Raw genomic sequence first — 13,603 nt, forward strand, 5'->3', positions numbered from 1 at the left:
TTCTATTATTAAGGAATTTTTGTCATAGCTTTCCTTTTGGCAGCTATTTGGTTGCATCGTTACACACTGTGAATGCATCTTCTGATTCCTCACTGCTTTCTTTATATATGAGGACTGAATTACACAGCCTGAACATTATGCAATGCTTTTGTTGGAGACAAGGGAATTGGGTATGGATATATATTTACTTTACACTTCTGGCTTATTGCCATCCTGGATTAATAGTGAACTGAAAGTTGGGAAGAAATGACAGCTGGTGGCCTCTGTGAAATTTTTATACCTTTTCCTTTTTTATGAAAAAGGTATTTATAAAAAAGGGTTTATGGAAGTTAGTAGCTTGTACCAGAAAGTTGAGATAAGGCTTGAACCTGCTATCTCTTCTCTGGAAGCGTCTGTCTCCCCCAAATCAGCAGTAGCATGTGCTGATGAATGGAAAATGCAGGATCACTTACAGGAGGTATGCAATAAGGGGGTCCCATAACGGCTTAGCGGGGCAGGATTTCATTCTGCACTCTGCCCTGCCCTCCAGCCCCCAGCAGTCTCACTCAGCTGGGCACAGGGAGTTGGCTCTGCAATTCCTTTGGGACAAAGTGTGCTGAAAACCTGCTTTGGAAGGTAAAGCAATCTCTGTACTGATGCCATTTCATGGGTTTATATCAACAGTGAGTGTTTTATCACTGCAGAAGCACAAACAAAACTCTTGCTGGGACGCACGTGTGCACGCTTGCAGGAGATCAAGGCTGCAAACATGATTTGTTTTTTTGTTCTCTGCAAGGGGATACAAGCATCGCTGCTGTAGCTTTAAGAAAGCAGTGGTTTTTGGTGAAAATAATACAAACTGCTTGCAGTGTTCTTTGAGCCTGTTTTTTGAATTGTCTCTCTGAACATCATGTGAAATGAGAAAAACTGAGCATTCTCTTTTGGAAGATTGAACCTGGAAATTCAGGCTGAACAAAATCTACTTTTTGCCTTTGAAATTGGCAGATGGGATCACACAACAAATCACTTGCTGGTGTTTATTTTGACTGAAGTCTGATGTCAAGTAGCATCCCAAGCAAATATTTAAGAATAAAATACCATATTGCTGACTTACAACTCTGTTGCTGTTAGTTTAAACTAACTATGGTTATAAAATCCCTCGTATTGGCATGGGTTCTGTAACAGAACAGTCACTGTTTGTGTATAGTATTTCAAGCCCGTTGTGTTTTCTGCTATTACGTTAATGGAAAGCATGTTTTGACATCTTCCCCTTAGCTCATTGACTAAGCTGCCTAGATTTGGAATTCCATCTGGCTTCAGTGAGGGAATTCTTCCCTCTATTCCCCACCCGAATCCCAGTACACAACTGAGCCAGAAAAGGTTAACTGCTTTTTAAGGCAACAAATCATTCTGCTTTTACGACTGGCTTGGTGGTGCAAGGGCCCTTGCTGGCTACCTGCTGCACTGAGGCTCTGGAGATATTGCAAGCTTTTTTAAAGCCCTTCAACTTGTTTGAAGCACGTTTGTCTTGTAAATACCTTCAGATCATGGCCCGTGAGAGACCTATGAGTCAGGGAGTACAAAAGGGTCAAGTATGGATGCTGTAGAAACCCCAGCCTGATACTCTGAGTAACAGAATGAACTGGTGTTTCATTTGACAGTGCCAAAGCCCATCTGTAATTAATGCTTCCCAACCTGTCCTCTCCCCTCCCACCTCTTTTTTTTCTCTTCTTTGTTTTTGATGAATGCTGCAAATAGGAAGACTATGGTGAGATCAGTGTTAGCACGTATTTTTTGATTTTCTTTTTAAAGAGTGGTTTATGGAATTCAGTTAATGAAGGGAAAATCGATGGAGAGCTGAAATGGGTCAATAGCCAAACAATCCCTAATTTGGAGAGGAAAAAAAAAGACACTGCTCAATACTACTGAAAGCTGTGAGTGCTGACTGCCTCCTCTGATGCCTTTTAAGCTGCACAGCTCAGACAGGAGAATGAGGTTGAGGTGATTTAATCAAGCCACCTGTGCAATCTTTCCTATTGAAAAACTCCACTGAAAGCTTAATAGCCCCCACAGAGGAGCAGGATCTTGGCTCTTAATGCTTCAGCCCGAGCTCCCTCTTCTTCACTTAATGACAAACCTTCATTGTTCTTTTCAGCAGAATACAGGAAAAGTTGCTGAAGACTCGATGGAATTCACTATTTTTTAGCCACGTGCTTTTTGCAAAAAAAAAAGGCTGGATGTGTTACTGGGCAGCTCTGGAGCACTTCAATCTGCAGAACTGAACTTGGGCTTCTGCACACTTTGTCTTCCAGGCAACATCCCTGCACCCTCTTGATTGCTCCAGGCACAAAGCAGCTGCTCCTGCTTTATCCAGCTCTGATACAGAAGTCTCTTAAGTCAGTTGTGGTGTCTGTGAGGGAGGTTGGCCTTGCTTGGAACAATAACAAGTGTTGTTGATCCTTGAACTGTTAACTGGGCTCTGTGTGACTTAGGAAACATCTGGCCAGCCCAGGCAGCTCCGCATTCCTTCAGGACCAGCCGAAGAGCCCCACTTTCTCTCCCCGTGGCAATCGCATTCAGTTTGAAGAACTGGGATCTGTATTGTTTGCTGACAGGGGACAGAGGGCGTGCGGGCAAGGGCTCAGGTGGGCACAGGCAAGGGCTGCTGCCTGGGTTTGGTGACGGTGGCACAGCACAGACCCTCAGGCCCAGCTGAGCATCTCTCCCTGTGGAACAGAGCCTCAGCAAGATGTTGCCATTTGAAACATGGACGAGAATAAGAAGGTGTCCCAGCTGCGGTGCTTATGGTCAGTAACTTCCGTTTGTCAGCTCAATCCAGCACCACCTGCAGTCTCCCAGGAGAAGGCGGTGATGTTTGGGGTTTTGCTTCTCACTCTGCCTCTCGAGCTCCTTCTTCAAATGCTGCACTGTGTACAATATGCTGCACTGTGAGATGCTGTTGGTGTTTTTAACTGAGGAAGTACTCCTAGAAAACATTTTTCTTTGCTAATGTCACTGCACCTTTTTTGCTGGTGTTTGCTGTGCTGATTATTTGGCCTTGGGAGGGTTGTTACTCTCTTCTCGGCTGCTGACAGCTCTCCTTTTCAGAGCAGATGGATTTGTTTCTTCACCTCTGTATAATTTAGATACTATTGACAGTTTAAGGAATACTATTTTGCAGAGTAATTGTCCTTGCATTAGACTGCAAATGAATAAACTTCCATATTTCCATCTGCAAATTACGAAGCCGTTGCATGAAGTTTACTATTAAAAAGCTGTAGGATCTGCAATTTAGTTTTCATTTAACCAGTTCATTTTGTGGAAGAAAATTTGTATCACATCTGGCAGTCCTTTCAGTAGGTGTGTTTCAGAAATGAAATGATGGCTGATTCTGGCTTCAAATGTGCTATGACATCAGGTTACTTTCTTTAAATAAGGGAAAAAAAAAAAAGCAATTATTCTCTTAATTCTGAAATAGGGCAAAGCCATGTATATAGAAATTTGTTTTAATATTTGAAAGGTTTTATCATCCTCAGCTGTAGGCCACTGTTGTTGCTTGCGAGTGCATCCCCAGCTCAGGAAATGTCTCATAATTTGGAAAACAAACATTTTCTGTCTGGCCTCTGTTAAAGGAAAGATTTAACTTGAAAGCTTCAGTCAAAATAGTGACACAAATCAATAGGGTGCTCTCAGTTGTGGCAGCTGCTACTTTCTTTGTTTGGAACGAGGGACACCGGGAGTTACCCTGTATCAATCCTGCCTTGGGGCGAGACTGTAGGGGTGCTCACCTGACGACACCCCACGGCTCAGCCTCGTGCACTGCTCACCAGCTCTACTTGTGCTGCAGTGAGGCCTTCGTGCCCCACAGGAGGATCACAGAGCAGCTCTGCTCCACGCATGGCTTCCTTTCGCAGCCTGGTGGTGCATGGATGTGTCAGCTCTGTGTCAGCTCTGTGCCGGCTCTGCACCGTCCCGTGAGGCTCCGCTCCAGCAGTGCCCAGTCCCTAAGCAGTGGCATTCCTTGCATTCCTTCCTGTTTGTATCTCAGCTACACAACATCTAATTACGCTGCTACACAACAGCCAGCCAGCAAATTAACATTATAATGGATCTTAAGGTTTAGTAATTACTCAGAAATGTCACTGGGCTCAGAGTGCTGTGCATCCAGCTCAGCAGCTGTGTGCAGTCAGCTCTGGCTTGCCTTGCCCTTGTCTTGCAGGTGAGAACTACTGGACATCCATTCTTCTTGAGATGTTGCTGTCACAGAATCACAGAATGGCCAGGGTTGAAAGGACCCCAAGGATCATGAATCTCCAACCCCCTGCCACATGCAGGGCCACCAACCTCCACATTTAATACTAGACCAGGTTGCCCAGGGCCCCATCCAACCTGGCCTTGAACACCTCTAGGATGGGGCATCCACAGCCTCTCTGGGCAGCTGTTCCAGCACCTCTCCACACCTTCCTTTGCTATAAGGGATCCTGGTTATTACCATGCAGGAGTTTCACCTAAGTTTTAAACTAAGCTCTTGAGCAGTTGGTGTATCAGCACTGATGTGTCGTAAGGAACAAGGCCTCAAAGGGAGGTGCAGGACCTTGGGCTGTCCTGTGTGCACCAAGGCTTCAAACATTGCTGTGAGAGGGCCTTACTGCACTGCTCAGGCTGGCCATACACTTGCAGTACTTTAAGTATTTGTCATAGCTAGGGAGAAGACAGTGAAAGTAACACTTCTTTTGGTTCAGGACCAGTTCCACTGTTTTGTACTGCTGCATTTCTCCTGTGTGTGCACAGGAGGAGGCAGGGAGGAGCTGCTATGGTGATTGTGGATGGAGGCAGAAGCTGGTTTTTGTGCATGGACTTGGAGATGTCCTAGGCAGGGATGAAAGAAACTTGTACAAAGAAGAACAGGAGTTTTTATCTCCCATTGCTTGGTTTTTACTAGCTCACTTATTAACACAGCATATTCCTACAATAAATCTGTTCAGTCACAGTTTACTGCTTTTCAAATATGAGCCACTTACATCTAAATTGCCGTGTAGCATGGAAAGTGACTCCCATGGTACCGGTGTCCTCCAGGAGCAGTTACCCTGTTTTGTTACATCAGTGCTTACTGTTTACTATGAAGTTATATGGTTGACTTGTAGGAATATGTTGCCAAATTTTTTTGCAGACCTGAAGTATCTCTGCAGCTTCTACACACTTGGCAACTGCTGCTTTCTTTTGACTTGACTGGCAGTGTTGCATCGCTTCCTTGTGGGCACTAACCTGAACTTTGGACTCCTGGTGCGGGCAGCACAGAGCAGCATTTCCTCCCCAGACTGCCTGCATATTCGTGCACAGCAAACTGAGCACTGAGCTCCCAAGGAGGGCACTTGGGGTAGATGGTTAATGCCAGGTGCTGGAAATCCTATGCATCCATAGCAGCTGTGTTTGGGAGCATCCTGCAGGGCTGAGAAACCTGGGGGTGTTCAGCTCCTATGTGGCTTTGACCCCACTTCCAGCTGTGTCCAGTCAGCATTTGCTTTGCGGAGAGAACAGCTTGGGAACTGAGGTTTGCTGCCTTTTTATCAAAAGGGGGAAGGAATGAAATAATAGTTAATACTTAATGCATATGAGCAGCACGGCTGCTCGGGTTGCCTAGCAGCCTGGAGCCAAGCAGCACAATGAAAAGGCCTCACTGGGTGAGCCTGCAGCCCCGTGGCTCTGTTTGCGGGTGGAATCTGACCCTCACAGCTTTGGGAGAGGGGGAGGAGATGATGGAATTTGCCACTAATGGATATTTTAGCTCTGGATCATCACTATCTGCTCCCCCCCCCTCCCACCCTCATCTGGTTTTCCTTTTCAGTTTTTCAAGTGTAACTCAGAAAGCTTTAGCCAAAGGGAGGTGTTAAAGTTTTGTGCGGTTTCTGGAGATGAAATGGGCAAAAATCTCTCAAAGCTGTTTTCCTTCTATTTGAGACTGTATCTCCAGCAGTCTGTAGAACATTAACATTTCATGGTCTCTTCAATATACTGCTCAGCACAGGCAGTAAATGCTATATAGACTGGAAATAGCTCCTGCCATCACGCTTAACTCTCCTAGCATTGCTCTCGTTCTTGCAAGAAGAGGATGTGGGTTTCATTTTCTGGAAAGCAAAAAGTAGAAGGATTCTTAGGGAGGGTAAAGAAAAAAAGGAAGGAGAGGGTTCAGATGGTATTTGATTGTGAATACACTCGAGGTCAGAAATGCCCTAAAATAAGGGTGCGTTAAAAAGCACTAGGAGATACAAATGAGGAAGGCTGAGTGTTCAAACAGTGGCTTACTGAAATGGGGTTCTTTGTGCTTTTTCAGAAGTCAGAAAGCTGGAAGCTTCTTCCTGTATGGTACAGCTCTGTGGGAGTAACAGGACTCCAGCAACTGAGCTGCGAACCCCCACCAGCATCCTTGCTTGTGATAAGAGGTGTCAGCTCTCAGTGTTAATGCATTTTCCTCATCCCAGCGGTAACTTTTTAGCATATTAAAGGCAGGAATGAGGGCACTTAGCAGAAAGAAATGGAAAGAGAAAAGTCTTGGGCTTAATTTGCCCATCTTAATAAGGAGTAAGAACAGTGGCTCTTTCATGGCTGCAGGTCTTGCATCTGAGCTGATAGGTCTTGGGCTGATGCCAGCGAAGGCATTGCTCGGGCAGCTTTGGTAGAAGGATTCTTGGCATTGAGTGAGACCAGAACTATCAGGAGGCTGGGGGCAGAGCTGTTCCACTGAGCCAGGAGCATCTGTGGAAGCCCTTTCCTTGGCCAAATGTTGCAGTGGTAAAGCATCTTTTGACCATATTTCATTTTAAACTGTATTTCACACAGTGCTGAGGTCTACCATAAGTTAGGATAGCAGCAAGGAGTTTGAGGTTACTTTTTTGTGCAATGAGCACAAATGCTCCCACTTCACCTCAGATAGCTGCAAACTGTGTGCTTTTTATTCCTCATGTTCTGGCATTTCTTAGTTTTCAGTTGTCATTTTGAAGGTGCCAGGCTATGCTCGGCTCCTGGCTCTCACACAAGTCTTTCTTCTCACCACCAGAAATATTCCAAAATGTTCCCAGGGTTCCCGTTTGGAGGACAGGAGGCCTGTGAGATGGAGGTGCAAGCAATCAAGTGCTAGAAGGCCGGGTGCTTGGGAGACTGAAGTCAGCAGTAGTTTGAAAAGCAAATCTTTAAATAAAGAACAGAGCTGTTGAAACACCTCATGTACAACGTCCCCTGTACTGTGACTTTTTGAGATCTAGTGTGTGAAATCTTGAGTGATTTCAGATTTTCATGGCATCTGCCTTGGCGAGGTGAGTGCCATAGTGCAGTGCTGTTGCGGTGCCCTGGAAGGCCGTGCCAGGAGCAGACAAATGAACGTGCTCCAGAAGGAATGCTGAGAGCACCCTGCGCTTGGAAGCCACCAGCTGCAGTGATGAGCCTTGTTGGTAGGTGCTGTGAAGGTGAGCTGGTGGGATGTCAGTGCCTAAGCTGAGATTTGAAGGTTAAAGGGATACATTCTGCCCAAATTCTGCTCCTATTGAATTAGCAAGCTTGTGACAGCAGCGTATGGCCTTAGTGATGATTAGCAAGCACAGCAGAACTTTTATGTTTTGGATTGTACCGCTGTGCCCAGGACAATGGCCCGTTTCCACCAGCCCAATAGAAGCCAGCCTCTATTCTTCGCTTCCATAGAGAGACAGCTCTCCCTCAAAATCCTGTGAGATTTTATAAATCTTTGCTTATGGTTCATTGCCTCAAAAAGAAGGGAAATAGTTAATTTACTTATTATTTAGTTAATTTATTTAATCAACTTCCCCTGTTCATGAATTTAGAAGAAAACATCTTGCTGGTGAGTTTTTCCTCTCCATCAAGCAGAGGACACCCAAAAAGCACACTGCTTCCTGAACACCGGTGTCCCACCTGCAGCCTGGGATCCCCAGGTACCACAAGGAAAAGCAAACCTGATCTAAAGGGACTGAAAACTCTGCTGGGAAATGTTCAGGTATCTACAAATAAGTGAAAAGAAGTTGGAGAAGGAGCTGTGGTTGGGGGTGGTGTCTGTGCAGTGCTGTGCTGGGCTTCACCGGGCAGGGAGCAGGAGTCACGGCGTGGTGACCGAGCGGTGATCACTCTCTTTAAAAGAACTTAATAATATTTGAGAAAACAAATCAAAGAAAGGTTTTCAAAAAAGCTCCTTTTCCGTGCGTTTCCACCGCAGGGCTCTCAATCCATTTATTCTGTAATAACAATTTAAAAAAAAAGAAAAGAAGAAAAGAAAAGAAATGAAAGAAAAACCCACAACACCCCACACCCTGCAGCCCCCCCGCTCAGTTACTATAGCAAAGACATTATTTGTCGATCCTCCCCGGGCTGCTGAAAATACCCGCTGACATATTTAGTGCGCTGGCGGCGCGCGCTGGGGCCGGTGGGGCTGGCACTGTTTGGTTTGGGAAGTGTTCCCTGCGTCGCACAGCAACGCGGCCCAGCAGCCGCTGCGGGCTCCGTCTCCTCTAGCAACCCGTGTTGCTCCCCAAACATCGCCCTGCCCGCTTCGTCACCCAACATCTGCCGGCTGCTCCTCCCATGCAAGCCGTGCATCCCGTACTTTTGCTGCAGCCGTGCAGCCCCTGCGTTTTCTCCTGTTTTGTGGAGCTGAAGTGGGGCTGCAGCTCCCCCCGTAGCACCCAGAAGTGTTCTCAGGACTTGAGTGAAATCTAACCGTCTTGCTTCCCCCCTCGTAGGGTTTCACAAGGGCTCAAATCTCTCAGCTTGATCTACAGCGCAGCGCTCGGGGTGTGCTTTTAAAACCGAAGCTTTATGCTGCAGATGGGCAGAACAGAGCAGGACCGGTGCTATCTGAGCCCCTCTCGGGGCAGGCAGAGGCAGCTGGGGGCTGGGGAGGCTGTTGGGAAGCCACCCACTCAAATCTCCCGGCCAAAAGCACTGCCTGCTGGGATTCCTCAGTTGGATCAAGTTATAACTCAGTTATTCCTCATTTGGTAACAGACAGTGGTTTTTTCTTTGTGGACATGATTGCTGCAAAGTACAAACTGCTAGGCCAGCATGCATTGAAGACTTTATCTTCTCCCTTTCAACTTGAACGCATTCTGTCCTATTCTTGTACTCACCAAAAATACAGCCGTGCCATTCTCCTAGTGCACAGTATTCCAGTACGTATTCCTAAATGTTTTCTTTAGGGAATCTGAAGCAGCCTCCCCTTTTCTTAGCTTTTCCAAGAATTATGGTTTTAGACAGCTTGTGGCTTCAATCTGGGGGTCATGTTTAGTCTGCAGAACACTTGTCAATAGCTGTATGGACAGTAAATGTCTATAGGACAAAGCCCAGCTCCTTCTCCCTCTCACTGCTAGCAGCACACTGCTGTGGAACGCAGCTGTTTGTCCCTGAGCTGCAATAACATGCACAGAATGCTGCAGTGAATGAGCTGGCAGAAGCTGGGGGTTCAGGACCCCTCTGCCATAAGAGCCTTTGCCTCCCAAATGCACACGGCCAGTGTGGGTTTTGAACATGCAGCTATTTTACTGTATGTGCATGAGGAGAATTACCGACAAGCAAACCCCATCTCCCAAGAAAAGCTTGCCCCAGAGGCAGCCTTGTGTCCTCCTTGCTCCATGTGAGGTTTCACCCTGGCACAGGGCACTGCCCAGAGGGTGAGACCTCTTTTCTGCAGGGCAGGAGCAGAGCTCAGCCCACTGCAGTTCTCTGCCCCAGTAACACCAGCCCCCAGCACAGCACAGGAGAGATGCTGCAGTCAGAGCTGGGTCAGGATGAAGTCTTGACTGCTTTTGTTTCCTCTCCTTGCCCAACTTCTTTCTGGCTTCTTAAACTACTTCCTTGTGCCATGTTTTTGTGCACCACATGGTGAAAGCTCTCCCCTAAATTCAGCTGCTTTAAAATCTGATTTGAAGTAGTCTCTTTTCTGAATGGCCACAGTTTATGTTTGTGGCTTGTTCTGCTTAACTTTGTTAAGCATCGTAACGCTCGAGAGTGGTGCTATGTAAATAAATAGCAATATTGGGCTGCGTTGGCAGCGGTCACTCCTGCTTACCAGATGGGCATGATGGGAACAGCTGCTGCTGCTCCATTTCTAAACAAAGTACTGCAGCACATCTCCTACTTCAGCCTTGATGTGTCAGAAGGGTGGCCAGCCTTGAGACCTTCTGAAGGATTCTGTAGGCTAAGCAAGTAAACGAAGGACATGTAGGTCCAGATTCACTTGGAGTTCATTTAAAATAAGGGACGTCTTCCATAGTTTTCTGCCACAGCTATAAAAGTGGATCCTACAGAAGCACATCCAGTGATGCACATCACAATATCCAGTCCTCAAAGGGACTAATGGACAGCACGAATGCATCCAGGTACTGAGGGCAGCCTGGGAGCAGCTGGGATGGGGTTATGGTCCAAAACAGCACTTTGAAGGTTTGTCCTAGAGAGCAGCCTTCACAATGTTGTGCCAGAGTATTGCCTGATAGGCTGCACTTCCCCTATTGAACTACAGCCCTGGGAAACCCTGCAGTGCACATATTAAAAATATGGGAAGATGATGAATTGGAGCACAGAACTTGTGCTTGGTTTACCACGTGTTCACTGCACGTGTTGCAGGTGGTACCCAAAAGGCCACGGTGTGGAACAGAGTTCAGTGTGTGACCTTTTTTTCCTCCTTCCAGATGTGAAAGTCTCCTGACTGCCCAGCAATCTCCAGAATTCTCTTGGGCAGCACTGTTTTCCATGGCTATAGCAAAACTTTTCTGAAGTCAAGATTTAGCTCGCTCATAGAAAAGATGCAAGGACTTTCATGCGCTTCTTGTCAGGGCTTTGCCAGTCTGATAACCTGGAGCTGTGGGATTTTCCTTAAGAACAAGCATCTGGGGCTGTCACAGGTAAGGTTCTGGGGGGTGGAATGCAGCACAGCAGTGAATGGGATGGTGCTGGCCTCCCTGTTCCTACACGTCAGAAGGGATGCATTCAGGCCTGGGGGATTCCAATCCCACTTTTGACACCCAGAGAGTGTTAAAGTCATTGGGCTAAAACGAAAAAGGGACAGTCTTATGGATGGGGGGGGAACCACTGAGTTCTTTTGCAGGTGCTCAGGTCTGAGCTCTGAGCACACGAGATTTGTCATCAGGCTGTTCCCAGCAGCATTAACCCATCACAGCTCTGCTGCTCCATCTCAGCTGGCTCTTAAGGAAACTCCACTCGAGCAGCCAGCACTGAGATGTTCCCAGCTCTCTCCTGCCACTGAAAGTCACTTTTAAAGAAACAGCAAAGGTTACTGAGCTGCTGTTATGCAACAGTTATGTATATATGTCTGTATATATATATGACATGACTGATTCCATGAAATCCAATTAAAGACTGTGTTTATATTTATATAACAGTATATTATTAACTACTGCTAATAAAAGCTGTTTCCAAATTTGTATTTTTCCATGAGGACCGTGTTTCTGAAAAAACAGCCATACTGCTGCTGCCCTCAAAACTCGTGTTTTGGATTTATCTGGGTTTCCAGGTAACTAGAGCTCTTAGACAAGCAGCGGTTGCTTCTGTTTTAAATTAATTTAACCTAATCAGTGGAAGGCTCTGGTGCCTTCTCTGTTCATATCATTTTGAAGCAATTTAATAAGCAGCCTTTCCAGAATCAGCTTATTATCAAGTTCCTTGTCATATTTGCCTTCCCTTTTCCATCCCCTCCACTTAGCACTGCTTATTAAAAGGCTAAAGGTTATGACACGCAGTTCAGATGAGGCTGCTCAAGTGCCAGCTCCTGTTTATCTGGAATACTCACTGTGTTACTCGAGGTGACAAGGGCACAGTTGTGCTCAGAGCCAGGGATGCCCCAAGCTTTGCCCCGTTTTGCTGCTGAGTTTGGCAGGGCTCTCCCATCCTGTGGAACACAAATGGAAGAAGGAGAACATCGTTGCTCGTGGCAATCTCACTGCCCTTCTCTGTGCAGCCCTAACTGCTCCTCTGAACGCTGAGCAGAAAGGATCTTCCACAGCCCCCAGAGCAGCTAAAAGGGAGGAAGGAAATAGTGTGGCTCTCCAAAGTGGAGCTGGTATACATTTTCTGGTTATATAATATTTTGGATAAGGAACGGCCTTCCTTTAGATATAATGTCTGGAGAAGGTCTTAGAGGGAACTTATGAAAAGAAGGGAGACCAACTTTTTACAGGGTCTGATAGCGGTAGGATGAGGAAGAATGGCTTTAAACCAAAAAAGGGGAGATTTAGGTTGGATGTGAGGAGGAAACTCTTCCATTGGAGGGTGGTGAGGACCTGGCACTGCTGCTGAGAGCCATGGGTGCCCCATCCCTGGAGGCCATGGATTGGGCCCTGGGCAGCCTGAGCTGGGAGGATTAACTGGCTCGTGGCAGGGAGTGGGATTGGGGGGGAGGGTGCTGGGGGGTCCCTTCCAGCCCAAACGAGGGGTATTCAATACTAACAGCTGTGCTGGGAGCTTCACCCCTGAGTGTTTGCTGTAGTGCGTGAAGGAGGTGATAGCTTTAATCCCAACCGTGGGCACAACCACCCCATGGTGATCTGTTTCGGTTGGTTTCACAGCCTTGGAACTCCACTTTCCTGAAGCAGAATGCTGGGTGCAGGCACTGAGACATGCCTGTCCACGTCCTCAGAGCCGCGTGGCAGCAGTTCCTCCAGCCCTGAGTTTAATGGGCAATGGGAAAATAAAATATTTTCCTGATAGGGATTTTGGGGAAACGCCTGTTATTTCTTGGAGATATCATGCTTTGGAGACAAGCACTGCAGGAATAAAGGATGCGTGGAGGCAGGAAGCGAGCTGGGTTTGGTACAAGGATTTGCCTTGATTCTGCTCTGTGCTGGTATCATTCATGGGGTCACGTTTTTATTCATGTAGTATAAAAATGTGTTGTTTTCCAAATAAAGACAGTTCCTTTCTGTGCTGTAGTTAAAACACAGCTAATGGCTTTTCAGAGCAAATTATTAAACAGAGACTAAGCAAAAAATGCTGAGAGAAATGGAAAATCCTGAAGAAAACCTCAAATAAAATAAATGTAACATAGAAGATGGTAGATAAAATCAAGAGTTGGTGTTCATCTGCTAGAACAGAAAGTGAAGATCTGCTCTTTTTGTGTTCCTTTTATCATTTTTGAATGCTTCTGAGTTTATTGAGGGTCCTCAGTAGTGAATCTGTAAAAGCAGAAACCCTACATCCTTTGTCTAGAGACAAGTTGGTAGGTGAACAGGGGAGTAAATACCTTTAGAGCTTGTGTAGAACTTGGTGGTTAAATAATGTTTTTATTTCTTCTGAATCCAGTTGTTGCCATTCTGTTTTTCCTATTTATTCAAGCTCCATGCCAGCTAAACCTGAAAAAAGTTCCAGAAAGCAAATAACTCTTATAAATTGTAATCCTTCCCTCCAAAGTATGCAGAAAATGTACAAAATCGACCAAACAGAAAAAAAACCAGAAACCTGGACTTGAATTTTGATCCAGCAAGTCAATGCTATGGGTAAGAAATTGTTCATTTCTTCTAATTAAACTACAACTTTCCTGTTGCTACGTGTTTCCCATGTTGGGATTTTTGCTGAAGCACCAACTATTATGGGATTTCCACAAAAATCTCAGAGC

At 46.1% G+C, this 13,603-nt stretch overlaps 1 protein-coding gene across 7 annotated transcripts in view; it reads left to right on the top strand.

The window, feature by feature from the left end:
• The window catches only part of RFX2 (regulatory factor X2), a 54,903-nt gene that overhangs the window by 7,931 nt on the left and 33,369 nt on the right, over window positions 1-13,603 (top strand). For 5 of the 7 annotated variants that reach the window (XM_042837013.1, XM_042837014.1, XM_042837017.1 and 2 more), the window contains exon 1: window positions 13,427-13,484. The exons of the other annotated variants lie outside the window; for them this stretch is intronic. In XM_042837013.1, coding sequence (XP_042692947.1) covers window positions 13,481-13,484 — 4 coding nt within the window. In that variant the 5' untranslated portion in view covers window positions 13,427-13,480. Of the gene's footprint in view, window positions 1-13,426; window positions 13,485-13,603 lie in introns of those variants that run through there. 7 annotated transcript variants of the gene reach the window in all.

Source organism: Centrocercus urophasianus, unplaced genomic scaffold, assembly GCF_019232065.1.
Source record: "Centrocercus urophasianus isolate 14NV4802_14NV808 unplaced genomic scaffold, USGS_Curo_1.0 seq_66, whole genome shotgun sequence".
Lineage (NCBI taxonomy): Eukaryota > Metazoa > Chordata > Aves > Galliformes > Phasianidae > Centrocercus > Centrocercus urophasianus.